The 27,708-nt window shown below is 49.9% G+C and overlaps 10 protein-coding genes across 10 annotated transcripts; 5 read left to right on the top strand and 5 right to left on the bottom strand.

Annotated features, from left to right (window-relative positions):
* Positions 1–376: 376 nt before the first annotated feature.
* Positions 377–3,208, bottom strand: facB (C6 transcription factor FacB/Cat8; the record flags this gene model as incomplete). Its single annotated transcript, XM_033555813.2, has 5 exons — positions 377–1,522; positions 1,585–1,942; positions 2,009–2,289; positions 2,352–2,665; positions 2,719–3,208. 5 exons carry the CDS (start codon positions 3,206–3,208, stop codon positions 377–379), a joined length of 2,589 nt encoding a protein of 862 aa, XP_033411704.2.
* Positions 3,209–6,062: 2,854 nt separating this feature from the next.
* Positions 6,063–7,734, bottom strand: ALT_7916 (SET domain-containing protein; the record flags this gene model as incomplete). The annotated part of the gene is made up of 3 exons (XM_089600344.1): positions 6,063–6,792; positions 6,850–7,376; positions 7,453–7,734. The coding sequence occupies 3 exons, from the start codon at positions 7,732–7,734 to the stop codon at positions 6,063–6,065; spliced, it is 1,539 nt and encodes a 512-aa protein (XP_089455237.1).
* Positions 7,735–8,123: 389 nt separating this feature from the next.
* On the top strand, positions 8,124–8,600 carry ALT_7915 (uncharacterized protein; the record flags this gene model as incomplete). The annotated part of the gene is made up of 1 exon (XM_033555811.1): positions 8,124–8,600. One exon carries the CDS (start codon positions 8,124–8,126, stop codon positions 8,598–8,600), a length of 477 nt encoding a protein of 158 aa, XP_033411702.1.
* Positions 8,601–8,774: 174 nt separating this feature from the next.
* Positions 8,775–10,660, bottom strand: ALT_7914 (Ygr210 GTPase family protein; the record flags this gene model as incomplete). Its single annotated transcript, XM_033555810.1, has 11 exons — positions 8,775–8,801; positions 8,858–8,978; positions 9,032–9,211; positions 9,259–9,464; positions 9,526–9,737; positions 9,794–9,825; positions 9,896–9,989; positions 10,055–10,323; positions 10,437–10,446; positions 10,508–10,565; positions 10,625–10,660. 11 exons carry the CDS (start codon positions 10,658–10,660, stop codon positions 8,775–8,777), a joined length of 1,245 nt encoding a protein of 414 aa, XP_033411701.1.
* A 1,118-nt stretch (positions 10,661–11,778) lies between these two features.
* On the top strand, positions 11,779–12,278 carry ALT_7913 (uncharacterized protein; the record flags this gene model as incomplete). The annotated part of the gene is made up of 2 exons (XM_033555809.1): positions 11,779–11,892; positions 11,961–12,278. The coding sequence occupies 2 exons, from the start codon at positions 11,779–11,781 to the stop codon at positions 12,276–12,278; spliced, it is 432 nt and encodes a 143-aa protein (XP_033411700.1).
* Positions 12,279–13,374: 1,096 nt separating this feature from the next.
* Positions 13,375–14,253, top strand: ALT_7912 (uncharacterized protein; the record flags this gene model as incomplete). The annotated part of the gene is made up of 2 exons (XM_033555808.2): positions 13,375–13,422; positions 13,480–14,253. 2 exons carry the CDS (start codon positions 13,375–13,377, stop codon positions 14,251–14,253), a joined length of 822 nt encoding a protein of 273 aa, XP_033411699.2.
* A 2,359-nt stretch (positions 14,254–16,612) lies between these two features.
* Positions 16,613–17,431, bottom strand: ALT_7911 (H/ACA ribonucleoprotein complex subunit 2; the record flags this gene model as incomplete). Its single annotated transcript, XM_033555807.2, has 2 exons — positions 16,613–17,001; positions 17,113–17,431. The coding sequence occupies 2 exons, from the start codon at positions 17,429–17,431 to the stop codon at positions 16,613–16,615; spliced, it is 708 nt and encodes a 235-aa protein (XP_033411698.2).
* A 489-nt stretch (positions 17,432–17,920) lies between these two features.
* Positions 17,921–20,235, top strand: ALT_7910 (coiled-coil domain-containing protein MAD1; the record flags this gene model as incomplete). The annotated part of the gene is made up of 3 exons (XM_033555806.2): positions 17,921–18,047; positions 18,099–18,250; positions 18,316–20,235. The coding sequence occupies 3 exons, from the start codon at positions 17,921–17,923 to the stop codon at positions 20,233–20,235; spliced, it is 2,199 nt and encodes a 732-aa protein (XP_033411697.2).
* A 520-nt stretch (positions 20,236–20,755) lies between these two features.
* ALT_7909 (uncharacterized protein) lies at positions 20,756–23,801 on the bottom strand (the record flags this gene model as incomplete). The annotated part of the gene is made up of 8 exons (XM_033555805.2): positions 20,756–21,916; positions 21,972–22,077; positions 22,132–22,211; positions 22,262–22,653; positions 22,713–23,350; positions 23,422–23,507; positions 23,579–23,671; positions 23,766–23,801. The coding sequence occupies 8 exons, from the start codon at positions 23,799–23,801 to the stop codon at positions 20,756–20,758; spliced, it is 2,592 nt and encodes an 863-aa protein (XP_033411696.2).
* Positions 23,802–24,410: 609 nt separating this feature from the next.
* On the top strand, positions 24,411–25,774 carry ALT_7908 (putative cell division protein kinase (Ctk1); the record flags this gene model as incomplete). The annotated part of the gene is made up of 4 exons (XM_033555804.2): positions 24,411–24,475; positions 24,546–24,648; positions 24,701–25,531; positions 25,601–25,774. 4 exons carry the CDS (start codon positions 24,411–24,413, stop codon positions 25,772–25,774), a joined length of 1,173 nt encoding a protein of 390 aa, XP_033411695.2.
* Between the last annotated feature and the right edge of the window lie 1,934 nt (positions 25,775–27,708).

The raw sequence follows: 27,708 nt of genomic DNA, 5'->3' as shown, positions 1-27,708 counted from the left end.
CAGATTCGACCAATCCGGTGCCTCAGGGCGCTGCCATGCTTGCGAGCATTCCTCCAAATATGCATGACTTGTGGGATGAAGCATGTGATGAATATGATGATGAAAAGGCGCAGTATGCATATACAGCATCATTGATTTGAGGAAGGGCCAATATAAATGACATATATATATATATATATATAAGATAAAATATGACCATTACACCAAGAACAGTTTAAAGTAGATTGACGAGAAAGGTGTCTGCTCAAGACACTCACAAACCACAAGACTCCAGAGACAATAGGTATCACGGCGAAAATAAAGACATAGAAAAAAATCGCCTCCTGGATCGCGCCCAATTCATATAAAATCCTTCATGTCAAAAGCATAACAAGTCTCAGACGGCCAGCCGTCGGTCCCAACCGTGAGTCATTCCAAATTCATCAATCTCGTCGTCCACTGCCGGGATCATGATGCCCCTAAATGGGTCCAAATCGTCCAGAGGCAGTTGCAAATCATGGTATGGCAACCTATCCTCGGCACTCATGCTCTCGTCGGAGAAACTGAGGACGCTCTGCGGCGCGGGGTTGACCTCATGGTTCGGCAACATGTCGCTGTTGCTGCTCGCCGACCACGCTTCAGGTGACAGACCCGGGACATCCTTGGTTGACGCAGACTGCGGCATGGGACTTTGATCCGCTGGAACGTAGCCCGCAGTCAAAGAAGCAAATGGACCACTGTCCTCACCACATTCTTTGCCCCCGTAGATGCCGGTAAATATGTTCGAATAGCCGTGATCCATGTCACTCAGAACAAACTCCCAGTCAGCCATACTCATCGGACCCGCGGCGGCATTCGAGGGAGCCGAGCTCGACATGGTCTGTGTGTGCTCATGTGTCATAGACGGCGACGTGTAGTAAGCCCTGTTCATGGACTGTTGTGGAGCGGGATAATTCTCAGATGGCAAGCTAGCCCGACTGGGAGATCGAAGATGACGGTGAGGGGCACCAAGACTTGTACCCGGAATGGTCGCTCTGCGCGATAGCGATTCGGTGGGCTGACTTGGCACCTCATCGCTAGCCGACCGTGATTTCACAGAATGCAGCTGCCTCTTGGGTGACTTAAGCGGCTTCTGTGCAGGTGGGGACATGGACTGGTTCTTGACGGAGGTCCCGCGTTTGTCACTGTCGAAGGAAACCAACAGGCTGGCTACCGAGCTGAACTCTGCTGCTGCTCGAGCCGACTCGGGTTCGAGTTGATCAATAACCGCGGTAAGCAACTTCTGGCACTCCTTGAGGAGCTTGCCCTCGCGTTTGAGCCCCGTGTTTTGCCACAGAAGCCCCAAACCAGACGTGAACACCAGCTCTTTCCGGTTAACACTGATCGAGAGACAAAGACGCCTTTCGTCAAGCAGCTGGAGAATCTGAATAATATGCTTGCACGAGTCAAAAGTAGCCAGAATTGACGGAGACCGAATATGCTCTTCGCCAAAGCAGACAGCGGGGCGATGAATGAGAGAACGGATATAATAATAAACCAGAGACTAAGTAAAACGGATGTTAGCTTACTGCACAGTCGTTGGGAGCGACGGCCCAAAAAACCTACCAGGAGGGGTGATCGGCTGCTTGTGATGTTTGTACTTGGTTTGTCCTGGGAGAATTCGAGACGGAGGTGAGCAGGCAGTGTCTTTACCCATGCGTCCAGTTGCTCGGCAACCGAGCGCATCTTCGACACCAATACCTCATAACCACCTTCCGAAGGGAAAATATACTCCAGAGCCTTGTTCAGAACTCGAGATGCTCCGAATAGTGCAAGGGCGCTCGAAATGCGAGTCGACTCCCCCGGCAAAGTCGGCAAGAAGTCAGTCTCCGTGACATTCTCATCATCAACGTCCTCGGGGTATTCAGTACGGACATCCTCTTCACGTAGGAGGACTGGCAGTCCGGTCAAAGCAGCTGTAAGGCTGTGGCCATGTGAGTAAAAGATCCCTTAAAGTTCTCAGACGATCGAAGAAAGATGGGGAACTAACCGGTCAAGGACGTATTGACACCAAAACACCTTCTTACGAGTCTCAGCAACGAGCGGGTTGGAAGAAAATCGCTTCTGGCTCTGGTGGAGCCTTAGTTGATGACAAAGGCCAACGGCGAGGCCGCGATAGCGGAGAAGTCCTGTGTAGTCCCCCTTGGTCATACAATACATCTGAGCAAGGACGTAGCACTGCAATGTCGAGATAGAAATATTGTTTGACAGAGACTCGAGGGTTGATGACCAGTTGTCTTCGAAGAAGGTGGGGTCCTGGTTAGTTCGTGACTAAACCTCCTGTTAGTCCCCCAAGTCTGTCTCCAAATGCAAGCCCAAACACAAGTACTTACAGTAGAAGCAAGAGCAGCAATCCCGAAAATCAGGTTTAGTTGCACCATGTCATGTGTACTGCCCTGCAGAGACTCTGTGTTCGATAGATACTTTTCATAAGCTTTGAGTATGGTCGGCCGATGGACGACGGGGTAGAGAGGCGCCCATTCTTGGAAGAAGATGTTGATGAGCTGGTCAGAGACAAGTCGTGGGGCTGTTTTAATGGCTTGATCAATGCGAGCATGGGAGATGGCCGGAGGCGAGGCTGTCAAAGCCTGAGTGGAAATGCCAGAAAGAGGCCGTCCCTGCTCTTTGAGTTCTTTTGCGAAAACATCTAGACAAAGTTAGCAGGGCATTCTGGTACCATACCCGCAGTAATGATCATACCTAAAAATCCGCGAGCACTCGAAAGCCCGACACACAGACTATCAAGTGACTCAGTTGAAGATGGTACTTCCGGGATCTGAATGGCTTCTTCGGCAGCCTCGGACAGCTTGGGGCGAGCAGATTCAGTAGAGGAGGGTGATTGAGACGCAGCCTGAACTCTTTGTTGCGAAGCGGGCGAAAAAGAGTGTATACGCGATAGCACATCGATCTTCTCGTCCTTTTCGTCCAATAGATTCTTCAAATCTCTCACTTCCGCCTCCAAAGTCCGCACTCGTTCCTCCAATGATTCCGTGTATCCTCGAGGAAACGCTCGACGGCTAAGCTTGTCGCTTGTCTTGCACTCGAAACCGACATTTGCGCACTGTGTACAACATGGTCGAATTCCATCGCAGCGAATCTTTTTGCTTCTGCACCGATCGCAGGCTTGGGCTATACGACTTTGCGAGCCGTTGCCGACCTTGATCACTTTCATAGGGAGAATTCCAGGCATTTTGGCTGGATGCTCTTAACGCATCTGCCGCCGATAATGATGATTGTCCTCGAAGTGGTGGTTCACGCCAAACAAGTGCAGGGCCCGGATGATATCTATGTATAGTACTCTGTGAGGTTAGGCGACGATCCAGATACCGGAGGCGTGATAACTGTCTCGCATTCGAGATGTTAGAAGAGTGGAGATTTGAATGTCTGCGTAGATGTCTGAGAAGTAACGATATATGTCAAAGAGAAAGAGGAGCAGTGGCGGTAGTAAGACGAAGACAAGAGGCGAGGAGAGGAGACGCAAGACAAACGGGGGATCGAGCCTGTTTGGGGATAAAGTGGGAAAAGTAACAACTTTTGACTACCGAATGGACCGAGTAGTAATAAGAGGTACTCCCGTATTATTGTGAGGAAGAATTACAGCAGAACGTGAAAGTGGCATCACGCATTTCCTGGAGCGTGTCAGGGGACCTGAGGGGACGCAGCCATGTGGAGTTGCGCTTTAGCCCACATAGCCAATAGTAATGGATGTTTTACTGCATTTCACTTGCTCAGCGGACACCGAAGATGCAACCGCGGGTTAGTCAATACTGTATTACGCATACGCCTGCTCGATGTGGTTCTATCCAGAACGATCGTTGAGAACTGGAGATTAATTGCTGACTTTGAAGAGTATCTTGGCTGTCGGCATTTCATTGTCTTTGCTCGGATATAGATCTGGTTCACCGTCATGCTGCGATCATTTTTCCATCGTGGAAACAGAGAACCACAGTTTTGTGGAGGCAAATCTGGGGGAAAGACTCTAGAAGTACTCCGTATCAGTCCCCTTTGCATTTCTCATCAGAGATTATGCTTATGATGCGAAGCCTCATCTTTCAAGGTATGCCTTGAATCAGTGAGGCTATGAGTATTGCAAAGCCGCTAAAACTCATAGTTCCAGCAGTAGTCTCCCTTTAGGCAAGAATGGACCGATGCGCAAATACAAATACGGATGATCGTCTATTATCCCTCCAATGGCTCTTTTTCTTGCTCTATTAAGTAGAACATCAGCCGCCCCTTGACATGTCACATAGACAAGAAACGACCACAAAGATTCAGCCCATTCCCTGGAATAGCTCTCCGCAATCCTGGCCTTGCAATGCTTTTATTGATTAGCGAGTCTCGAACTCAAAAACTGGAGGCTTGACACGAGGATGTTCATGAGCGAGTAAGCCCTTCACCACCCACAAGTGTGTCTGCGCGGCTATGAGAAGATTATCTACGGCTGATCCCGCCGAATTATTCCCTAGAACTCTTACAGCCCGAAGTATTCACGAGAATTCCTCGCCAGATAATCATTGATTTGCGCACAAAGACTTCCTCCAATAATACGAGCAGCAGGTACGGATACAAGAACATTAAAATGGATCGCCCCGAGTCCTGGCCGGCATTTGACTGACTACCGTATTTTGCTGAGAGGGAACCATTTTACTGTTAAAGTTAGCTTGCCACTTTCGAGCCCCGTCTGTTCGCAGCTGGAGAAAATCGCGGGGGATCCCCGTGGATACCATCGAATGCCAATACGAGATTGCCCATTGCTGTCCTAAAATCCAATAAGATTAGAAGACATCGTGCCAACACTCAAAGTTCAGTCAGACGATTATGCAGTGGCCAGAGGTCTTTCAAATTTGGTTTTTTTTTCACTTTACATAACCATGAACATGAAAGTATTCTTGTCTCTCCCTAAGGAGTCGTCTAAATTTTGAATCCCGAGTGTTGACCGAGCAAACCACGAAGGTGGAGGCGAGACGCTCAACATTTGGATCCGCCTTGATCCGGCTCCACCCAACCATGAAATGGAGAAAACTAATTTGATCAAGATATTGAGCTCTGTGGAGATGACTACCAGAAGGAGGTGGCCCACGTTTGAAGGTCTCTACTGTGTAGTGTTCTGAAGTTGCTAAACTCCGCAGGCGTGCCCATTATCCAGTCTAGTACGTGGTGCAAGTGCACACTTCGAGTATCACGGCAGCTCATCATAGATACTAGCCGAGCAACAATAGAAATATCATGACGCTAGGCGGCTAGGCATGTAGCCTACCCATTTCTGAATCTGCCGTTATCGGATAGACTACCGCAGTATGGCACGATTCCCTCGTGGCTGGCGAAAGCTCATTTCTACCCCGATGACCCCAGTCCTTCTAGTCAATTTTCTGGAAACGCATGGAGTACATGATTACATCAGGCCATAATCATACTTCATAGGCTCGGCGTCCGTTCCAGCCTCTCTTAGCGTGCGCATGGCAAGAGCCCAGGTCCCCTAGTGTATATACAACGTCATCCACTGGTATGCCCAGTGGCCGGCTCATACCTTATTTGGATGAAAACGACCAAACAGAGTTTCGTGACTCGTGTCCCAAGCCACCAAGACTCCTGCCTATTCCGAATGTCGACATCGGACCAGAATCTAACAGAACCAGGACATTCCCCAGGAGCCCGAAATTGTGGTGCAGATCCCCAAGTTTCCGAAGCTTCCTCCCCCAGTGTCCCGGTCTTTCCCCGTTCTTCTACCCCAGAGTCGTGACTTGTACTCCACCAATGAATGGCTCAATAAATGGTAGGAAGAAATCGGGTAAGTGCCTGCTTCGTGGCTCTTCCGTAATTGACTGTGTATCAAGAGTCTTTCGTTGGGGGCAGTCCGACTCGGGATTCGAAGAAAAGTCGAGAGATTATTTAAAACTATTACTATTACTATTACTTAGGTGAGCTGGACTTCTGGTACAGCTAATGAATCATATAGCGATCAATGGACATACTCCTGGACGGTTGGACTCGTATACTTCCACGTAGTTGGGCTGTGTCAATGTTCCAAACTCAATCGGAGTTCATTATGAAAAATCCTCTTCTACGTCATCGGACTGTTGGTTGATGTACGCAGTGACCGTCTCAGATGTTATCAGTTTCTGTCGCTGCATGATGAAATATTGGTTAGTGCGCTCGCAAACGTCAACGGGCAGAGGATCAACTCTTACGCTACTCATGAGATCCTCGATACTCGACTCCAACAACTCAGCCTCTAGCCGCCGCAGTCTAGATATCGTATTCAAAACATCAGGTCGAAAGAGCGCACGCATGTCCTCGTCATTGCTGATTTCAGCAACTAGCTTTTCGGTTTCCCGCAGAATCACCAGCTGAGTTTCAAGTCGCTCGAGTATAAGCACAACCGCACGCAATTGGAAAATAGCCCATAAAGGGTCCGCGGCTAGTAAATCGTTGAGGCGGCTGGGCGTTCCCATGTCCTCTCCTTTCCAGGTAGCTCTTAGTTCTTTTCCCCCATCGGTGGTTTGCTGCACGTCGAAATTCAGGCCGTCTTCCTCATTTACACAAGCCCACCATACAAAGGGGCTATCCCACGTAGTTTTGCCCGCCTCTGAACCTGTAGTAGCGCTGGTGATCCGTACCCCAGGGACCTCCTTGCAGAATACTGCCTTGGCCATTTTCAAGGGATCATCTTCGGGAATTTCCAGGTCGAGGAAGATCTGCTTCGCGTCTGTCCGTTCGTTTTCAACGAAACCGTAGGAGAATACCATCTCTGAAGCTGGCTTCTCGTCACCGTACCTATCATGCCACCGGATCAACATACATCTACTTAACACGGTCATCTTCGTGACTTACGATATGGTAACTTCATCGCCCATGCGTAGCTTCTTCCCAGTTCGAAGCTGGAGTACAGCGTTTCCGGCTCCATCCTCATCGTACCTGGCTTTCACCGAATCCTCACAGGCATGGTTTGCCATATCTACACATGGCACAATCGCATGTCCACTCCGGGGAAGATCAACCACTCGCGACCGATACACAGCGTCGACATACTTCCAGTCGTCGAATGTGAATTTCCCTGTGTCCTCATCCCACCAATGCTCCTGACACCAGGGTATGTCCTCCGTAGCTTGGCGGATGTGCTCGAATTCTTTTTCAAGAGAACCGAGTTTCGCGTCGACTGCAGTCTGCAACGATGTCCCGCCCAAGAGCTCGCGCTCTTCTGCTGAGTAAAATGTCGGTAGAGGTATAGAGGCCGGCATAAACCTGATGTACTCAGTCCAAGGGTTCGAGACGCCGATCTTTTGGCGTTGGTTGGCGAAGTCCGGGCTTGCATGCGTGATTTGGACAACTAAAAATATCAGAACCGCGCCTCTAGCTGTCTGTATATATTAGCTCGAGCTCTTATGCGACAAGTGACGAAAACCCGATCTGTAGTGATCGTGACCTATAACATACCCTGCCAAAGTCGCCGACGGCATCTAGGACATCCCGAAGATGGCGATCTATTTTTGCATGGTTGTGGACGTACTCGAAAGTCAGTGCCAGTTCAGATGGAACCGTGAGAAGGGTGTCTGCTTCAGCTTCTTTGTCGATTTTTTCCGCTGTCGCTACGATGGCGGAGCCCTTGTCTGTCCCCTCTTCGCCATGGAGCTTCTGGAAAGCGATTCCCTCGAGGGAAATGCCATTGAGCTTTGCCCAGGAAGACATAGCCTCAATAGGTAAATAGTTGCGTCGCATATTGTTCCGTCGCTGGGACAATCTCGACTGTCAGACAGAGCTGTCGCAATTAAAGAGGTACAGGGAAACCAAATTGTCATGCTCCGGGGGCTGGGAGCTCCCCCACTCTCCCATCTCCTTATCGATAAGACGGGGAAGCTTAACCCTAAGCCCTACAATCTTGATTGGTCCATACCATTGCAGCATTTAGACGTCATAGGACATCTCGTCACTCAATATAGGCCTTGCTTTGACTGCGGCCTTCCGCGGCTCGAAGGAAGTTGACGCCCTGAGAGAACCCTACTTAAACGAAGCATTGTACCGCTCGAGTGGTACTAGTACCGAATGTCTACGACTTAAGAAGCACTAATTTACCACTGAACAACTAACGCTCACGACCGCAGACCAACATGCCTAGCAGCCCTCGCCTCCCGACTACAACTTCAAAGCTCCAAAGCATGCTCATTCCGCGCCCTCCACGCGTGACTCTTCTTCCGCTTCAATCTGTCTGGCAACCTGCCAGGCTTCCCACACCTGGCAATGTGAGAGCCCGCTTCAACAGCTCTCTAGGCCAAGAATGGAAGGGTTCTTCAACCGACGACCATGCGGTGAAGAGATCGAAGGACAAAAGGGATATAACAGATCCTCAGACAGAATCTTCCGCTTCTGGGCTGAAGGAGAAAAAAGAAAGCGCGGGTGTCGCAGACCAATCCAAGCAGGGAGCGGTGACGGAGAGGGAAGGTCTCAAGCAGGAGCGTCAAGCTAAAAAGGAACACCCCAAGGCGCCTGAACCGATAATCGGTATGAATGATGAAAGAGCTGAGGTGAGTGCTACCTGTCCCTTCCCACCGGAGACTGTTGTCGTCGGTAATGTTTCACCTGGCTAACGTGTTCATGGTTTATAGAAGGGTACTTGATCGCCCCGATTGACCACTTGAGGCAACTAGTTTTGGATGAGTTCGTGGCCTTCGATTTGTCGTTGTATTATTTATGGCATGTGGTTGTCTCTTTACAGAAATTGCCTTATATCGACTGTACATAGATGGAATAATATTTCTGGTCTACCGGCCAGGTTTGAACGAGAGGACCTGCAAAAATCTTCTTAGCAAGCGAAGAAAAAGCTCAACTACAAGGAGCAACTCACATCATGCTTCCCTACTTCAACTATTTCATCCTCAGACACCCGGGTGCCGCCAACACCCTCAATGTAAGAGATGGGAACGTCACCCATAACCTTGTGGGCAACGTCTGCTACCGTGCTTCCTCTGTTGGACGTTAGTCATATACTTCGTTGGTGCCCGATCGCAAGAAAACCCACTTTTTAACCAAAACACAATCTCTGAACACCGCATTTCCGGCCCCAGACGAAAATGTGTGCACGTTCTTGACTGGAAAAACCGGCACAAGTCCCAAGAGTTCCGCTGCTCGCGAGAGGCACTGCACCACTCCAGTGGAACCAAAGCGATAGAGAACCATGTCTTTCAAGTTCTCAACACGGCTAGACGAGGTTAATCAGGTTTTCTTGTCCCAGCTGGAGATACTTACTTCTTCAACTTCTCGTCCATCTCTTTTAGACCGCCACCATCGGGATCGCCCATCTCTATGAGATCTTCTCGTGTATCCAAGAACTCACTGCCTTCTGTATACTTGATGTAACCCTGTTTCGCCAATCTTCGAAGGAACACCTCTGATATCGCGGAGCATAGCACTATTGACTTTGGATCTTGCATCTTGGCGATCTTGCTAATATTCTAGGTTATTTCTTTCAGCGCGAATTCCAGCACAATTGCAGGAGTAGAAGAAGGAACCAACCTTGTCCGCGTCAGGATGGTCAATCTTGTTCAGTGCGAAAACGGTAGGAAACTTTTCGTCAATGAACGCCTGGACTACCCGCTCAATCGTCTCGTCCGACCATTCCTCGAGAGGTTCTTTCAGACCGATTCTATCCAGACAGCGCGCAACTGTCGCCGATGTGCTTCCGTATCCGGAAAATTGGCCTTGTAATGTATCCACTGCCGTCGATTCTGCATTCACAGTCAATACATCTCGATGGGTTTGCGGGAACGCCGCATTGACTTACTTGTCGCAACATGTCTTCTCTTGATAGAGCCCCTGCGTATGACCGTAAGCATCGTGGCAGAAGTACCAAAAAGGGCCAGGGTCACTCTTGATTGTATCGTACCATTTTTGCATCAGATTACCCAAGACCCATCGCACAATCTCAGATCGTAGCCACTCGATGTCTACCGATGGATCATATCCGCGCGTTGCCTTTCCTAGGACGCAATTCATCTTAGCTGATATTGAGAGATAAGAGGTAAACGCAGAATTAATTGCCGACCTTCTGCGTCAGTTGTTCCACTGACATCCACCACATGAATCAACGCATCCGCATGACGTAGGTCGTCCAAGAACTTATTCCCTAGACCGCGACCCTGGTGTGCTCCAGGGACGAGACCCGCGACATCTAAAAGCTCGATAGGGACGGAACGGCGGCCGTCAACGCAGCTACCGTAATTCGGCTTGCATTTGTCTGAAACGTTGAAGCGTTTGCAGGCACACTCTATTTGAAGATACCCAATGGCGCGCTGAGGGTCAATAGTTGTGAATCTGTACGTCGAGAGTCAGAATTGTCCTGAAAGCGCATGGTGTGCGGTTATCGTATGGAAACTTTCGGGCGACGGAGGAAGAAAAGGCAGAAGACGGTGTCTCGGGTTACTCACGGGAAGTTTCCTGCGAAAAGGAGGTACTGGTCAATAGTGTACAAGTAATAGTCAGGTTATCAGCAACTCACCAACTTTCGAACTGGCATCTGTCAGACTGTTCAGCGTTGTGGATTTCCCGCTGGAAGGCTAAATGCCCCTCAACTCAATCAGCGGCATTATCTTATGAGATGACAGCAGGAACCAACCTTTCCAACCAGGCCGATTAAGGGATCTCTTGGCATAATGACAGTTCACCTGTGGCTCTAGGTATATGCAAAAGACAAAAGCAAAAATCGCTGTCTATAGTCGTCCAACTCATACAAACCAAAAAAGTTCGCATCTGACCCAGCGGGGACATTTTGGATTCTGCCGTCTATCTCCGGCAGGCGGTGTAAAACCCCCGAGATTGTGATATCTTGCAATCGCGTGCTCAGTACCTCTCGTAAAAGGCTCAGCATCATAGAGCCATTGTAGGATGAGGAAGAAAGGCCTACACTGCCATTTTACATTGTATGGCCCAGCGTTGAACTATCTTAGTTACCATGTTGTGTTCTGCCTTTCAAATACACTCATTGGTGTTGCAGTACATTCAAGCTGGCATCACGAGAATTGCTCCTGGTCCGGAAATGCCAGGTTGATGCACCGCCCTGACATTGAAGCTGCTACTCTAAGGAATCACCCGGAAATAAACTTCTGCAATATTTATTGGATATTCCATTTATCCGGGGGTATCGCAGGGCAGCATGGACGAGATCCCCAGCCAATGGTTCTTGAAGATCTTTATGACGACTAATTCACGACTGAAGAGCCAAGAAAAGTTGCAGGAAGGATAAAGAAACAGAACGAATTCAGCTCAGGGACCACCGACCTCTGTATTATGACATCTTCGGTCTTCAATGGTGCTGCAGGCATGGAAAAATGAGGCGATATTGAACATGTGGAGTAGAGTGAACGTACCCCGGCGCAACACCCGAAATCAACTCTGAGCGGGCCCTATGAAGGCTGCCTATGATTCACTGAAGCCCACCGTAGCCACTCATCTTGTCCTTGGCAGCAGAGCTCTCTCCAATGGTGGGTTGTTGGAAGTCTGGGTGCGCTGAACATGCAAACCAAGGCCTGCGCGGATAGTATGTCGTCATAATGGCAAAAGTCACCACCAGCCTTGTCAGGACGATGACGGTCCCCAGTCACAATAGCTCCAACATATAACAACGTTGAATCTCCTCTTGCATACATTTAGAAACTTCATCAACTTCAAACTTCCAAAGACACACTCGAGAGAGCTTTCTTCGCATCACATCAAAGTCAAACTACTACCTGTCATTTTTCCTATCCCATACACCCAACACTCCCCCACAAGATGTCTAGCGAAACCTTCTACAAGACCCAACAGGACCTTCGCAAGCCCGAGTCCCACGCTTCTCATGCCGCCGGTGGAAACACACCTGCCAATTCTAATGTCTCTGCTATGAAGGTAACACCAACCCTCCTGACCCAGAGGCAAATCAACTTGGTGACACAGCTGCTAACTCTACGAATCAGTCCATCGTCGATGAGCACACAGACAAGGCCAAGGCCATCGAAGAACGCAAGGCCAACCTGCCTTTGCCAGACCAGCCTCCCGTCGCCAGCGACTGGCAGTCTGCAGACCAGAGAGCTGTCAACGTCGGCTCCGGCGGCGTACAAGGATCCGTCTCCGGCGAGAGTAACACCGCTCTAAGGGGGCCCGCTACTGCAGAAAGCAGTGCACGGAAGTCAGGAGAGGAATTGCACAAGGAAACTCAGCCCACAGGCAAGGTTGGTCGCCAGGCCACGGAAGGACTTTCGGATATCCCGGGGGATGCTAAGGCTCGGAAATAATTTCTTCGCTTGATGAATGTATTGATACAACTTTATGATGAGCGACCCAAAGCATTTAATGATAATCCATACCAAACAAATAAAAAAGTCTTCTAGTATCCCAGCTTGCAGACAAGTACATAGAGGACAGAGTTGTATATGCCCGGGTAAAGCCTGCGAAAGTTTTCACGAGAGCACAGAACAGCCGAAGAGAAGCATAAAAGCTTGACGATACTGACAATAAGATCTGCTCGTAGTGTGGAGGCAATCACCGACGTTAAATTTCGTATGGATAGAGATGTACTAGCGTCCAGATTTGTACAAGTTATAATGTCACGTGACTTATAATGTACAAGCTTAAATGAACGTCACCCACCCATTGAACAGTAGTGCAGTGCATTTGCACGTACCAAGATAAACTGCGACATGCTAAATGAGAAATAATCATTCGATTTCTATGACCATCCTACCATGACTTTCCTGATCTCTGCGGTCAGTGTTTGGCCGAGAATGTCCAATGTCCCAGTATACCTTGATGGCCTGAGGCCATGACGTCAAACAAGTTGAGTCAGCTCTAGATTCCCCAGCATCGACCGTCGAACGACACTTCATTGCGCAATCATGGTTGACCTCCGAACCGAGCAGTTGAGCATGTGGAGAGCTCGACAGTCGATCCATGCCCTGCAAGGATGGAGCCGTGTAATCGATATGATTTGATCGAGAGCGGAGGTTTCGGTCTGGAAACCTAAGGGTGATTGCAACATATTGCAGCAAATGTCTTCTGTCTATCACTCTTCTCCACTCGGTCTTCTGTTGCCTGCGCCACTCAAGGGCAGTGGTGTTGGTTCATTGACGTACCTGTCTCTCTGATGTCGCTTGCTGGCAATCTGAGTGTCTTGGGGCGGGGGTTTCGTACCGTCAGAGTGACATCACCCGGCTGGATGAGCTAGCATTCAGGACTACAACATCTAGTGGTCATTGCTATATAGCTTTCCATCGACGCAACATACTGTGCTCGACTACAGACACATCGACTAGTGAAGCAGAATCAACTGCATCTCACATAGCTATATCCCTTCCCAACAATCAATTCTTGATCAGATCAAAGAACATCATAATGGATCTCCAAGGCAAACCCGTCCCTCCCGGCCAGAGAAACACCAAGGTACGTGAAGCAATGCAATTCAGCTCTATACAAACATCTGGCTAAATGTTCGAGCAGGTCACGACAGATCCCGAAGCTAGAAGACATCCAAACAAGGAGACTTCTGGACCTGTCGCCAACGACTCCCTTGCTGCCGAATCAGCCAGGTCCGGTGGTGACTACAACCAGAACCGGGGTGCCGAACCTCTTGGGGTTTCTGGCAGTCAATCTACATTCAATAACACGGACACCTCTGGCGCTACTAAGCTGTCCTCTGCTCCCGACGCTGCCACCCGTGAGGAGCTAGACAAGAAAGAGAAGTACCCTGAAAATATGGGTGGCCAAGGGAAGTTCCCTGGTGCCCATGTTCCAGAGACTGGCTACACTGGCGGCTCGACGGCTGCCAAGCGGGATCTGGGTATCAACAAGGGCGAATATTCCACCTCCCAGCAGAGCTCTCGGCCTCAGACCCGATCTCAGACTCAATCTCAGTCTCAATCCCAATCCCAGCCTCAGTCCCAGCCCGCTGAGGCAAGTGGAAGTGGTCACCGCAGCAAGTACAATGCCGGCCAGGCCCCCTCGTACATCCAGAGTGTGACCGGGCAGCATACTCACACCAAACCCAAGGGCAACAACTTGCAGGAGGGTGGCTTTGATAGTGACCCCAACAATAACGCCAGCTTCACTTCAGAAATTGGCAGCGACCAAGACCCTGGCCGCTTCGCCGAAAACTACTCTCAGCGCAAGGCTGCAGATACTGGCGCCGCTGATGCTGTCCGAGGCCCGGTCGAGAAGAAGGGAGTCGACGATAAGACCTGGTATCAGCCTTTGGAAAGTGATCAGAGAGCTTAATCACGACGAACTCGAATACTTATGATATCAATGACGGCGGAAGGCGTATGAGCGAAAAGTTGACTTCTAATTAATCCTCCATTGTGCTCGGACTGTGTCTGCAGTTGCATGGCTATGTACCATAGAACTTGAAATGAAACACTTGATCATGGACAAGCGTGTTATACCTTAATAGAAACGCATCCCTCGTCTCTATCGTCGGCCAAAGAGCAATCACAGCAACGCGGTTCAACCCTCCCATCCAAAACCAAGTTTCTCCTCATCACACCTCTCACACAGACAATCACCCTCGCAGTCGCCCATCCACCCACATCGCTCCAACACGAACTCAATCCCTTCCACGATTCCAACCGCCAACACAGCTAACCACATCATAATCAACATAATCATCACAGGCGCCCTCAACTGCTCAGCAGGCCGCTCAGAATACAAAGTAGTATACTCGATAACAGATACCCAGTCCTCGTCTTCACTGCCTTCGTCGACCGGTCTACTCGAGATAAATGGGCCATGGTGGCTCGTGAGCCATCAGGCTGATTTCCATGATTTGCAGACCGTGTCAACAGGAGATAGTACGTTAGACGTTGTGTCTGCTGTGATAGTGGCTTTTTCCTGGCTCTTTATAGTTGACCAAAAATTAGGACTGGGCATTGACTGAAGAAGGGGTTGTCATGGACGTGCCTTTGCTTCGTGGAAATGGGCTGTCTCTCCGCTGGTTTCGGAGAGATACACTAGGAACGCGGAGACGAGGTTCAATAAACAAAAGGAGATGAAGAGTAGGGAATACTTGGGTAGCATCGTTGTTTGACTCTTGCTGCTTAACTGGTAGTGATTTAACTGAGGTGTGCTCTGTTGATGGTGACCCCGACTCCCATATATCTATACCTACGGCCGAGACAGTGATAAATAACCATTGATTTTTATTGACCGTTGACCCTTGCGTTAAACTCGCCTTGAATTCCCCCCAGTCTATTCTACGCGATGCTCTCGATCTGACTCAGGGATGGTTTTGAAACTACCGGAGGATTTAGAGTTATATGGGCGTAGGGCATGTCCCTTGCTGATTAAGTATTCGACTTGAAGTGCTTGGTCCCCACATTCCCCAGCGTCAACAAGGGAAGGGAAGAGGAAGGAGAAATAGAGGGGATGCTGAGTTGCGAGACGCATCGTGACTTTACTTGTATGTCTCTCCTATGATGGATCATCTCCTTGTATTTCATGCTATCCAGCCAACAAACCTGCAGGAACTCCACCTTTGCCCAGGTGACAGGATCACGATTGAGTCCTTCTTATATGAAGCTTTGTGCTAATCTCTCTGATTATTAGACTTTGTTTCTTAATGATTCGACTTTTGAACGATATGCCAAATCTGCACCATGGAAGCGCCGCCTAGCTTGTCTTCACTGCAGCGATTTCAATTCGGTTCGTCAAGAAGCGCTGAGGACCGGCATACAAGCTTAGTATTACATCCTCTTTTCGTTAATTTCACGGCGAAACGATCGCCTAACTTCCAGATTTGTCGAAGGTCAGGAACCATTTGCTGGAGAGGAAGCCTTGCGCAAGATGCAGGCTTCTCATTTGGAGTTTGGACGGCCCGATTCATCGTCGAGTGGCACAGTCTGGCCAGATGGGATCACCCAAATGCGAAAGCCCTTGATTCTCAGCCACTGACACCGGGTCAGATCGCACGATCTTCTCACCATGGCATATTCGAGGCTTCGGTTGACCAGTCGCTGACTTGCTATGACCCATCAGGTACTGAGCATCAGTGTAAGGATCAGGAATTGTGGATTGTCCCAATCTTGTCTGCCAGCCGCTGAGTGATTCGGATGGGTCCTCTGCAGAGCAGGAATCAAGAAGGAGCTTTCCACGGCTCTTGGATTGATAACTGTGTCATACCTCTCATTGAGAAGCGCAATGAGCGTTTCGCCTGGGATACACATACAAGAAGAGACGAAATGTAGCGTGTATCCCAAGCAGGAGAACAGGAGAGTCAGCCATTGATTCTGCTGTCCTTCCAAACACTTTATCAGAACCTATAATGATTCAATTCATATATCAATATGTAGATCGAACAATATCAACTTCGTGTTGAGCTTCATTTTTAGAAAGACTTCCTGCCTTTTCATACACCAAGTTACGAACGCCAGATTTGCAACGGACATATCATGAAAGATCAACCCAAATGAACACGTCCCAAAGGCCAGACCCCAAAGACATGCACTGTCTTGTCAGACAAAAACGTGGAACTGTACAGCCAGAGCAATTGACGAGACAGCAGCGAAAGAGGGCAACAGCCCCGACATTAAAATAAAACCCACAGAAACAGAAGAGAGCAACGGAAAGAAAGAAGAGGCCTTTACAGGTTCACCTTCTTGGACTCTTTCTGGACGAGCTTGGCCAACTCTTCATAGACTTCGCTGAAATCCTCTCCGTCGGCTTCCGACTCGCCGTCCTTCTTCTTGCCCTTGGAGGCTGATTTGGGCACAACCATGACGACACTGGTCGGGCGCTTGGTAGCAGCCGAGTTACCCAGCTCGGCTCGCGATGTGACAAAAACATATGGGATACCGTGGTCTTCGCAGAGAACGGGGATATGTGAGATGACGTCCATGGGCGAAATGTCCGCGGCAAGGATGACAACTGCGGTGGGAATGGAGATGGTAGCATTGGCGGCGGGGATGGGCGATTTGCGAAGAGCCTTAACGACTTCCTTGACGCCGCGTTTCAGGCACTTGTTTACGGCAGCTAGGAGGTAGTTAGCACACAGTACACTATTGATCCAGTCGATGTTTTTTCGCTCTGAAAAATAGAGCTCCTGATAGACGAATCGTCCAAATGATTTTCAGAATCACTCACCCTTCTTCACACTCTTGAGAACCTTCTTAGCCTGCTTGTCCTCAACCAGAGGATTGGCGAATGGCACCAGTGCACCGACTGGGCGGCTGTCGACATCCATCTCAGCCTCAGCAGTTCCATTGACGGCAGTCTCGGCAGCAACAGCCTTGTCGATTCCATCCAAAACCTTGCTAGTAAGCTCCTGCTCTGCTGCCTCAGCGAGAAGAGTCTTGTCCTTTTTTTCCTTCTTGTCCTTCTTGCTCTTGTGGACGCCGTCCTTCTCCGAGCGCTTTTCCTTCTTCTCGCGCTTGTCCTTCTTCTCGGACTTGTCCTTGGCCATTGTGACGAAGTTGCGCTTGCTTAATATACCAAAAAGGAGAGAAACAAAAGGGACGACCGAGGATTGGTGGGTGTTGGCGTGAACGGGGGGAGGAACAAATAATATTATGGTCTTTTCGGTGTCTTCGAAATCCGCAAAAAAATCAAATCCATCTGAAAATTCTGACGCTAGTCCGATTTAGGAACTCGAGCTCATGGCACTGGCTGCTTACTCATCACTTGCTCAATCGGGTATGATCGACCATCCCATCGAAAACAATCCCGATGAGTAGCTGGGGGCCTCTCAAACGCATCGCGCAACCTCCGGCATTTCTGCAATTGTGGAACGTTGGGAGCGTTCTTGAAGCTCGGAGAGCGTGTCATGTGGCGCACTTTATACGCCCTATAACCTTCGGACCGATTGGGGTCTATGGAACTTCGTCATTTATGGATACTTGAAGGTATATCGCACTCGCATCAAACCCAACTTGTTGCTAAACGCAACCTTCAGATGGATCCGAATAGAAACTCGCGAGCCCCTTTGGGGTCTCCTCCTGGGAGCGCCTCGCCTTTGTCCATCATGGGAACTCAAAATATTTTTCGCCAATCCATCCGCCCTTCGCAGCCTCCGAAGCCCGGTTAGATCGCACGTTGCCATGGATATAAATCACAGGACTGACTTGCCATAGATACGGAGAAGGAGGAGCTACGCGTACAAGTCAGCACTCTGCGATACGAGCTGGAGAATATCAAACAGGAGCGGGATTTGTTGACGCTCCGCCATGAGAAGGAACTCCGAGATCTACAATTGAAGGCCGATGCGGACTTCAGGAAGGCGCAGGTTTGTTGTCCTCCTCGTTATTTGCCAATGGTGCTGGGCACACGTTGACAACAGTTTGATCGCAGGCTGCAGAATCCGCTAGTCATCGCGCCAACCATAAGAGTGAAACGCTTGCCAAAGAGTTGAAGGAAGTTCAAGACCAGGCCCTTAACGACAAGGTCGGACTAGAGCGGAAACTTAGAAGCCTACAGGATGAAAAGCAGAACATACAGGAGGAACTGGGAGAGACTCAAGCTCAGCTTCTCGACCAGGAAAGACAACACAAACATCAGATCAATGAACTAGAAACAATTCGCTCGTCACTTCAAAAGACGCTGGAGGAACTGCAGAACGACCTTCAAAATGCAAGAAACAATTTACAATCTGCTCAAGAGAAACTGTCGCAGCGGGATATGGATGTTGCCAACCTTGAAACGGAAAATATTCGCTTGAAAGCAGAGGGGGCTGACGGAGAAACACTGTCCGTATTGAAGAGGGAGCTTTCTGATCAAGTCGCTCACATTAGGAACTTGGAGACTGCAAATCGAGAACAGACGGCAGAACTGCGCCACCTGCGGAAAGTTCAGAAGAATGTCGAGGTAGTAGAGGAACAAAAGAAGTCGCTGGAAAATCAGCTCCAGCTCATGAAAGAAGTGGAGTCGGAATTGAACACTATTCAGATTCAAAAGCAGATTTTAGAGGATGAGCGGAGCTCGTGGACCAGTCTGCTACAGGAGAACGATGAACCTGCGGAATTTGACTCGCCCGAGGCGGTCGTCAGAGCCCTGTTGCAAGAACGGATTGAAAAGGCGACATTGGTTGACAAGTTGGGCAGCATCGAGGCACAATTTTTGGAGAAAGATGAAATAATTAAGAGCTTGGAGACTGAGAGAGCCAACCTCCGTCAGGAGCTAGAGAAATTGCGCGCTGCAGGCGCGGCCGCTGGCGGAGCCACATCTGAGAGTCGCATCAGAGCTAGACTGGAACGTCAGCGGGCACTTGCAGTCAAGGAGGTTGAGTATCTCCGCGCCCAGTTGGAGACTTTCGACACGGAAGAGGTCACCATGAACGCGGAACAGAGCCAGTTCGACCAACGCAAATCTGAGCAGATCGCCAACCTGGAAAAGCTCGTTGATGAATACCGCGCGGAAGTGCAAAAGGCTCATGAAGAACTCGCGAAGCGAGAAGCTCCACAGCAGGACGATACACAACCCCGAGGCCTCAAACGACCGTTGTCACCAGCCGAGAGTGACGCCGAGAGCGAACGACTCTCTGTATTGACGCGGAAGAACCGGACGCTGCAAGACTCTCTTTCCAAGTCTGAACAGTCCGCAGCCCTCCTCCGCAAGGAACTGGAAGCCACCAAATCCCAGCTCAAATCCCTCAAGGCCAAGTCTCGCACACGCATTTTGGAGCTGCGTGACAATCCCACCGCCGAAGCGGAAAAGCTCAAATTCTCCACTATCACAACTCTCCGGGCAGAAAACCGAGATCTCCTGGCCCAACTGCAGGCCAACCATGCGGACGTCAAAGTTGTGCCCATCAGTACACTCGAAAGCATGAAACTGGAGCTCAACGAAATGGAGAAAGTAGTTGCCGACAAGGAAAAGCGCATGCGCCGCTTAAAAGAAATCTGGACCGCAAAATCATCCGAGTTCCGCGAAGCAGTCGCCTCCCTACTAGGTTACAAGCTGGATTTCCTCCCTAACGGACGCGTCCGCGTCACCTCCATGTTCCATCTCTCCCCCGCCTACCGGCACGGCGACCCCGGCGCCTCCTCTGACTCCCGTGGGCCAGGGAGCATGGGTAACGGCGAGGAAAACTCTATCATCTTCGACGGCGAGAACGGCACGATGAAGATTTCGGGTGGCCCGAACAGCCTCTTCGCGATGGAGATCAAACATCTGATCAAGTTCTGGGTCGAAGAACGCAAGGATATACCCTGTTTCCTGGCGGCTATGACGTTGGACTTTTATGATAAGACTACACGGGCTGCGAGGATGTGATTTCTTGATAATGGCCCTTTATGTCTTGGGTACCCATTCGTATTGTAAATAGTTGATTTGATTTCCTAACTAGCATTTCTGGTGCCATGTTCGATGGGGGGACTAATCTGTGGAAATGTTACTCGGCTTTTCAACCTGAAATCTCACATGTCAATATATAATGAATGATCTCTACCAACCGTCTTGCTTTCTGTAAACTGAGCCTCCGGTATGAACTGGTCCATTTCCCTACGGAGTAGTACTTAGACAAGAGAACTTATTTACAATAACCACACAAGCCTACTTTATCCAGAAGGTATCAATAGACCAGGACTTAGAAACGAAGATATCGACATAGGGAGAAAAAAAAGGGGGGCAAGAATCAGAAAGCTCTGGACCAAGTAATAGTGCAAGGGTGCTAAGAACGAGTATCTCGAGGGGTAACAAGTTGCCAGATCAGGCGAGGTAACTCCAGAAAACGCAATGAATAATCCGTGGCGGTATCGTATCTAAGGGACTTGGATGGGCGGTCACTGCCCCTTTAATATGACACGTATTTGCCAGCCACCAGCTTGCGGACTGTGGCTACTTCTTTCCAGGACGCGGACGGGCCATCAGATGCTTGCAGACTGCCATCTTCGTCTGCGAAGGGATCGGTTCCCTTCTGCGTCGTGTCCTCTTGCTGAGACATGGTACTAATCCCCAAGCGAGAGCCAGCGTCTGCTGTCTGGAGCTCGAATTTCGCGTCAACTTTGCCTTTCCGTGGCCAGCTGGTTGAAGTCGCAAACCGAACAAGTAGCTTTCCGTCAGCTCCGGCGCGTACTTCGAGTTCCGGGATTTTCCAAGTTACGGCTGACTGTTTGCGACGGAAGGTGGCCCCTGAATTGGGATACATAACAGCACTCGTGGCATGAGCTGACTCGCGACCTTCTTCAGGAGATGTATCCAAATTCACAGTCAAGGTGAGGTTCTTGATGGTGATTGATTCTCTTGGTACCGACGAGGCAAATGAGGAATTCATAGAGTAGAAGATGATCACGCTTGCCTGGAACTCTTCCAGATTCCACGCAGGTTTGAAAATCACGGGACAGTAAGCCGAAGCTTCCGACTGGTCGATGTGAACTTGGTACTTGAAAGCCACGGTCGGTGAAGACCGGGTGATGTTAGAGAGGAGGACGCTATACTGGCCTCTCTTCTCGTCTCCTGAGCCCTTCTCTTCCTGTACGGAATGTGGGTTGGCAGCGACCTTCTCCAATACCTGGAAATTATCAAGACGAACGCGCGCGTTATCCGGCGTTGTTCCACTCAATGCATTATAGGCCAGTGCAAGTTCTCCTACGACGAAGGACTTGGTCACAGCGCCCTCAGAGAACCACGCACTGACTGTCTCTACGATCGATGCATTCAGCCCAGGTTGGTGCAGATCAGGATGGGAAACTGGGCCTGAGATGTTGTGTAAGGTGTGTGATGAGCGAATAGACGTTGTATCTGAGAGTGCATGGTCATCTGTAGCGGTGCTGGGCGAAGTGACATGCCTAGTAGGCAGACCTGGTGACGTAGGAGTAGAAACATCGGACCCCGATGGCGGAACAGGGAGCCCATTGCTCGAACCCGGAGGGTTCGGAATGAAAACCGTGTTACGAACATCGCGACGACCACGTATGGTTCCTGCGTTTCGTCTGACTCCGCTATGTTGAGCTTGCTGCAGGGAGGGTCAGCCGAGAGCGCAGGGAATAAGCTTCTCTAGCCGCACTTACCAGACGTAACTGATTAGCCATCTCGTCCATTGCTTGTTTAGCCTGGTTCTCATCTTCGAAGATTGGTTGATCTCGGATTGTCAGATTCATGCCATGTTCATCCAATCTATAGCAATTAGCATGATTTGTCTACTATGAACGGCAAGACGGAAATCATTACCCAGCCGCCTCTCGCTGAAGCCGTGTTATCTCGTCAATGGTCTGCGGTCGTTCCGAGAACCCTTCCGAGTCGACTCGCGGCTATGCATCGTCATGAGCTTAATCCAAATGTTCACGTCGTCTACACATACCTCGTTCGCAGTCAGAGCAGCAGCCGGTGTCGGCTCATTATGAGCCTCTTGAGTTGATCCCCCATTCGTGGTCGCTGGTATTTGCTGAGGTTCTGGACTCGTCGGCAGTGAACCAGGAAGCTCTCGCTCGTGGATCTCACTTGGGATCGGTGCGGCTTCGCCATGGCTATCCTGAGTAGTTAGAGCAGTACCGGGACGATCCGTACCTGTAGGGGATTCGGGTATCTGCATGTCGCGTGAATCTCCCCGCTTGAATGAAGCAAACGGACTACGATGCTTCTTGTCCCCGAAGAGCGGCCCTCCTCCAGGGGTTTGCACTACACTCTTCCTTCTGCCCATGACAGTTCCTAGTCGCTTGAGTCCACCAAGGGCTGTGGTGCGGGGCTCTGGAGCTACGACACAAACATGATCAGCAAACATCTTGTGTGAATAGTGGAGTGTTAAGACTTACCAGGAGGTGTCCGGACAGGGCCCGAATTCTCCGAGCGTTGACTAGCAGCATCGTCCTGAATACGCGGCGGAGGAGCAAGAGGTGCTCCTGCCCCGCCAGAGGGTATCGATTCTTGCCTTCTGGGAGCAACAGGCCTGCCTCCATTAATCTTGGCGGCAAATGTCTTGATCTCATCCGCAGTCTCAACATTGAGAAGTACATTTAGGCAGCTCTCGGCAGCCTGGCGACACCGTTCTACCTGGTCCGATTCATGCGTTTGTAATTGAGTCAGCGCGTCGCGGAGATGATTTACTCGGCCTTCGTCCGCTGCCTGAAGTTGCTCAAACACAAAAGGTGCCCTTGAATCCCATTGTTCTCTGATCTCCTCTGCGGCAGAAATGGCAGCGGCCAGTTTCTCTGCCCCCTTCGGCCCTTTCTCCCTGGCCTTTTCCACCTTCTTCTGGTTCGCTTCGAAGCTCTTGGCCAACGCAGCGAGATCACTTTGGATGCCAGGCATCGATGCCAATTCTCGGTTCTTGCTGCTGTATTCTCTCAAGGGGCGCTCCACGTCCTCGTCAATCTTCTGCGCGAACGTTTCGTGTGATGCGGCCACGGCTTCGGTGGCATTGATGATGCGCTGCCATGGTAGTTGGAAAATGCTATTGTGTCGTAAAACATACGGAGATTAGCCTTGTCTTTTCGTGCTTCAGTTCCGAATGACCAAGCTTACCCGAGCGCTGCCCCATTCTCAAGTTGTGGCCGATGCGCCAGTTTCCTTAACCCTTGCGCGTAAGCTTCTTCAACACGGCGGCGTTCCTGTCGCGCGGAAGACAAGAAGTTAGATCCAAAGCTTCTGTTGCACTTGTGTTAAGAGGTTGAAGCCATACCTGGAGCCAATCCGCGATATCCGCGTTGATCTTGTTAATGATACGTATGCGATCATTGAGGACATTAATCGCTTGGTTGGGTTGCAAAGAGGCCTAAAGGTAGGAATAGATTGAAAATATTAGCTGCTGCAATTTCATTGCCATAGCAGTGGCAAGATCAAGGTGTGCGAGATCGGGTTATGCCTACCAGCAGGGCTGGATACTCCTGCCGTGAGAGCTCCATCGCTCCGATTCATAGATCAACGGTACCAGTAGGGAGCGATCGTAAGGTGCATAATAATAGGGATAAAATAAGAATACAGAAGCCCAATTACGGGTGAAAAAGCAATTGTAATCCTCCGAATATTACCAGAAGAGACCGAATCCTTCGATCAATGGAACTCGGAGTGGAGCAAGGAGCAGACAAGAGACGAGGAACGGTTTGATGGGGATGGGATGGGATGGATTGTGATGTGATGACGATGGGGTTGCAACACGGAAGAATCACGGAGGAGCCGAACAGAGGGGATGAGGCAATTGGTCAGTCAAGCCGGGGGGATGCGAGGCTAGCTGGATGAGGCTAGCTTAGCGAGTATACCTCAGGCATCGTAAGGCAGGATTATTATTGCTGTTGTTAGCAAAGGAACAGTCTCATGTTCCGTCGCTTTCCATACAGCTGCTTCAACTGACAGAAGTAAAAAGAAAACATTGCTGCTTCATCACAAGGCTGGTTCTTACTGTCAGTACAGTAGTTGATAAGCCGGTTATCGATCTTCCTTTGACTAGCTCGAATCTTCTCCAGGTTTATTCCGTCATCTCTGCCCCACGCGTCTAAATCCAAACATCCAACAAGATGGCTGCGTCAGACTGGAAGAAAGCTCTGGGGTTCACCGATCGATTAACGGCAATACAATCTCTGTAAGCATACGATCATCGAGATCAGTCTCCTAGAACGTCCCCCTTGGCAAATTCTAATACTACAGCCTAGGACTACCGCCTATCAACGAGCTTCGTCGTCGGCTGCATTTGCTGAAGCTCAATCGCAAGCAAAAAGGTTCGAAAGTGAGGCTTATGAAAAAGCTACCTCGAAGGTCGGTTCTCGACCACGGTCGTCAGGACGTCTGCTCATGAAGGATCTTGCAGGAAGAATATGACCGAATGTGCCAGGATGCTATCGACGCCGCAGAGGCCAGTGGTTCGGTAGCTCCATTTATCAGCAGTCCAAACCAGTTGCAACATGAGCCCGAAGAGGGCGCCTGGACTGGAGGAGAAGCAATTGGTCCGTTCAAAGGATGCCTCCATGTGTTTGATGGACTTCATTCCACTATCTATAAGTCCAAGCGTGAGGATGGAGCTGTGGTTGCGGTGAAAGTTACCATCCCCCATCTCTTGACGGCACCACATGACGCTGAGCGCGAGGTTCGACTTTTGAGAGAAGCTGCAAGCCCTCATATTATAAGTCTGCTGGACTCGCTTAAGGTTGAAGGAGGGAGACTCATCCTGGTCTTCCCCTATCTAAAATACGACTTGGAACATTTGCTCCGCCGTGATATGCTCACTGCAACGCAAATAAAGGCCCATTTGCACGATATGTTCAGCGCGTTGGCACACCTTCATGAGCTGGGAATCATTCATCGGGATGTCAAACCCTCCAACATTCTGTTGGACTCGCCTGACGGGCCGGCTTACCTGGCGGACTTTGGCATCGCATGGAAAGAAGGAGACAGGGGTTCCGAGCCGGCTGATCAGAAAATTACCGATGTAGGAACCACATCTTATCGAGCGCCTGAGATCCTGTTTGGGTTCAAGGGATACGGAACAGCTTTGGATCTGTGGGCCGCTGGTTGTGTTGTGGCCGAAGCTGTCGCTGTCGGGCACAAGCAGCTGTTTGATTCCGGGCCCGTGGGGAGTGATCTGTCGCTCGTTCAGTCGATTTTCAAGACCCTGGGAACCCCAGATGAGAGTACCTGGCTTGTAAGTCATCCGATTATATTCAGTCGCTCTACCTCTCTGGTCTTCGGGCTAGGTTAACATAGAGAACAGGAGACTGAGAAACTCCCTGACTGGGGTAAGATCGAGTTTTACCGATTTCCTGCGAAGCCGTGGGATGAAATCCTCAGAGGAGCTTCTTCCAAAGGTCGGGATCTCGTGAGCAGACTGGTACGCTACGAGAGCAGTGAACGGCTGTCTGCTGCAGAGGTAGGCTACAAATTCTAAGTGGACCGGCCTGATGCTAAAATTGTGGCAGGCCTTGAATCATCCATATTTTTCAGCAACCTGAAGCCAGTCTGTTCCAGGGGTTTAATTGCCATGATCTCACATGATACAGCATCATCTCGCGATGATGTTGCGATCATCATGGCCAAGCTTCTAGCGGTCCACCAGTCTGCAGCGGGTGTTTCAGCCTTTAAATTTGAGTCGGCTCGAAGCGGCATTACTACCACAATGATTGCCAACTCGCCACACCCTTGAGTGGTTGAGCCATGATTGTGACTGGGGCTCAGCTCCAGCAACTGATTCCTTTCAAATTTACTCGGTACACTTACTCAGGATCTCTTCGGCCGACCGCAACCGAGGCACCGACAACTCGTCACAGGATGAACACATGGCTAATAAGCGATCATGTACTCCGAAGCGAAGGCAATTTCCGACGGGATCGGCGGTCTTGAATGCGAGTACGATTTGAAATGTGGCTGCAGCAGTGTAACAATCACACCTTGCAGTCAAAATCATCTTAAATAGATATCTGCGTGGCGCACACAAATCAAGATCCACGGTCTTGAAATAACTAGTTATGAATTGGAGTCAGAGAAGAAGAATGGAAAGCAGCCTTCAGCCCCCAATGGGATGATTAAATTTCATCAAAGTAAATGGCGCTAGGGACGACCGGAGATGGCGGAGAACAAGAGGGGCTTGGCTAATAATGAGACCAAAAAAAAGCGGCACAATGCTGATAACTAATTAACTACGGTGTACAGTGATGACTAGGTAGAGAGCACAGAGTGATGCAGGCAACCGAGTGTGCGAGGATAAAAGATTATTACTTGAAAATGTGCTGTGCGCAGAGAAGAAGTTGACTCCCAAGGTAGACAGCGAGAATCTAGGGACTGAGAATAGGGGGTAAGATGGAAGTGACGTCCATAATTTGCTTATCCCATGGATGCTGGGTATCCGGCAATGGAATTTTGGAACGTCTGTACGGAGCGTCAGAGAACGATCAATTAGGCTGCCTTGACTTGTTTTAGAGATTCACGAGTAACTCTGTAATGTCGTGCTCAAGGCTAAACCTTAATGTGTCCTGTCAACGAGGCAGATTTTGTGATTCTCCCACCTTGTCATATCCCAGACAATTAATATCAGGTACTCTGTGCGTACCTATATACTCAAAGTGGTCGGTACATAACTGTATTTAAAACAATTATGATAAGCATGAAATGATCGAATCCAACAATGAGGTGAATTATGGCGGCTCGCTGAGTCCTCGTGTTGGTCGTTACGGTCATGAAACCAGGCACCGTCACACACCTCAACCAATGAGCAATGGCAGGACCCTGCGAACAGCGGGTCTGGACCAGGGAGGATGGCCCCATCTGGTTAGTGTGGTCAGACCCAGCCCGTGTCTTTCTGGCTTGTGATTGGCCACTCCCCTCATTTTTAGCTCTGATCTCATTTCGTTTACTTCCGCCCGTTTGTGGTAAATGATTGACGGTGGCTCATTTTCCCTCTCTTACACAGGTACACAGGGAGACTAAGTACAGACAGAGTACAGACAGCCCCAGAGCAATTATTCTGTTGATGCTCTCTACTGAGTGTTAGGGCGTCTGCCTCTCCCGCTCGGGGCCATCACCACCAAAGCTGCCTTCCTTTCGCTTCTTTTCTTTCCTTCTCTCGTCCTTCTTTTCCCTTTTGCGACTTTCTTCCTTTTTCCATCTCCCAATTCGTGGGCATTCCACGTTTTGGTATCCCTTCCTTCATTTGACACTCTCGCGGCCTGGCAGCTCGTGGTTCTTTCATTCATTGAGTGGCTAGTCCGCCAGCCCCTCCATAACCCAGATTCATTCTTTTACCTACCACATTCCTTGACGCGCTTGCGCTCCCTTTGCTTTGAAACGCGGCCTGCTTGATCAGACAAGTACGAACTAAAGGCCCAT

Source organism: Aspergillus lentulus (assembly GCF_001445615.1).
Source record: "Aspergillus lentulus DNA, contig: Alt16, strain: IFM 54703, whole genome shotgun sequence".
Lineage (NCBI taxonomy): Eukaryota > Fungi > Ascomycota > Eurotiomycetes > Eurotiales > Aspergillaceae > Aspergillus > Aspergillus lentulus.
Note: the sequence above shows the minus strand (reverse complement) of the source record. Positions and strands in the feature narration are given on the sequence as shown.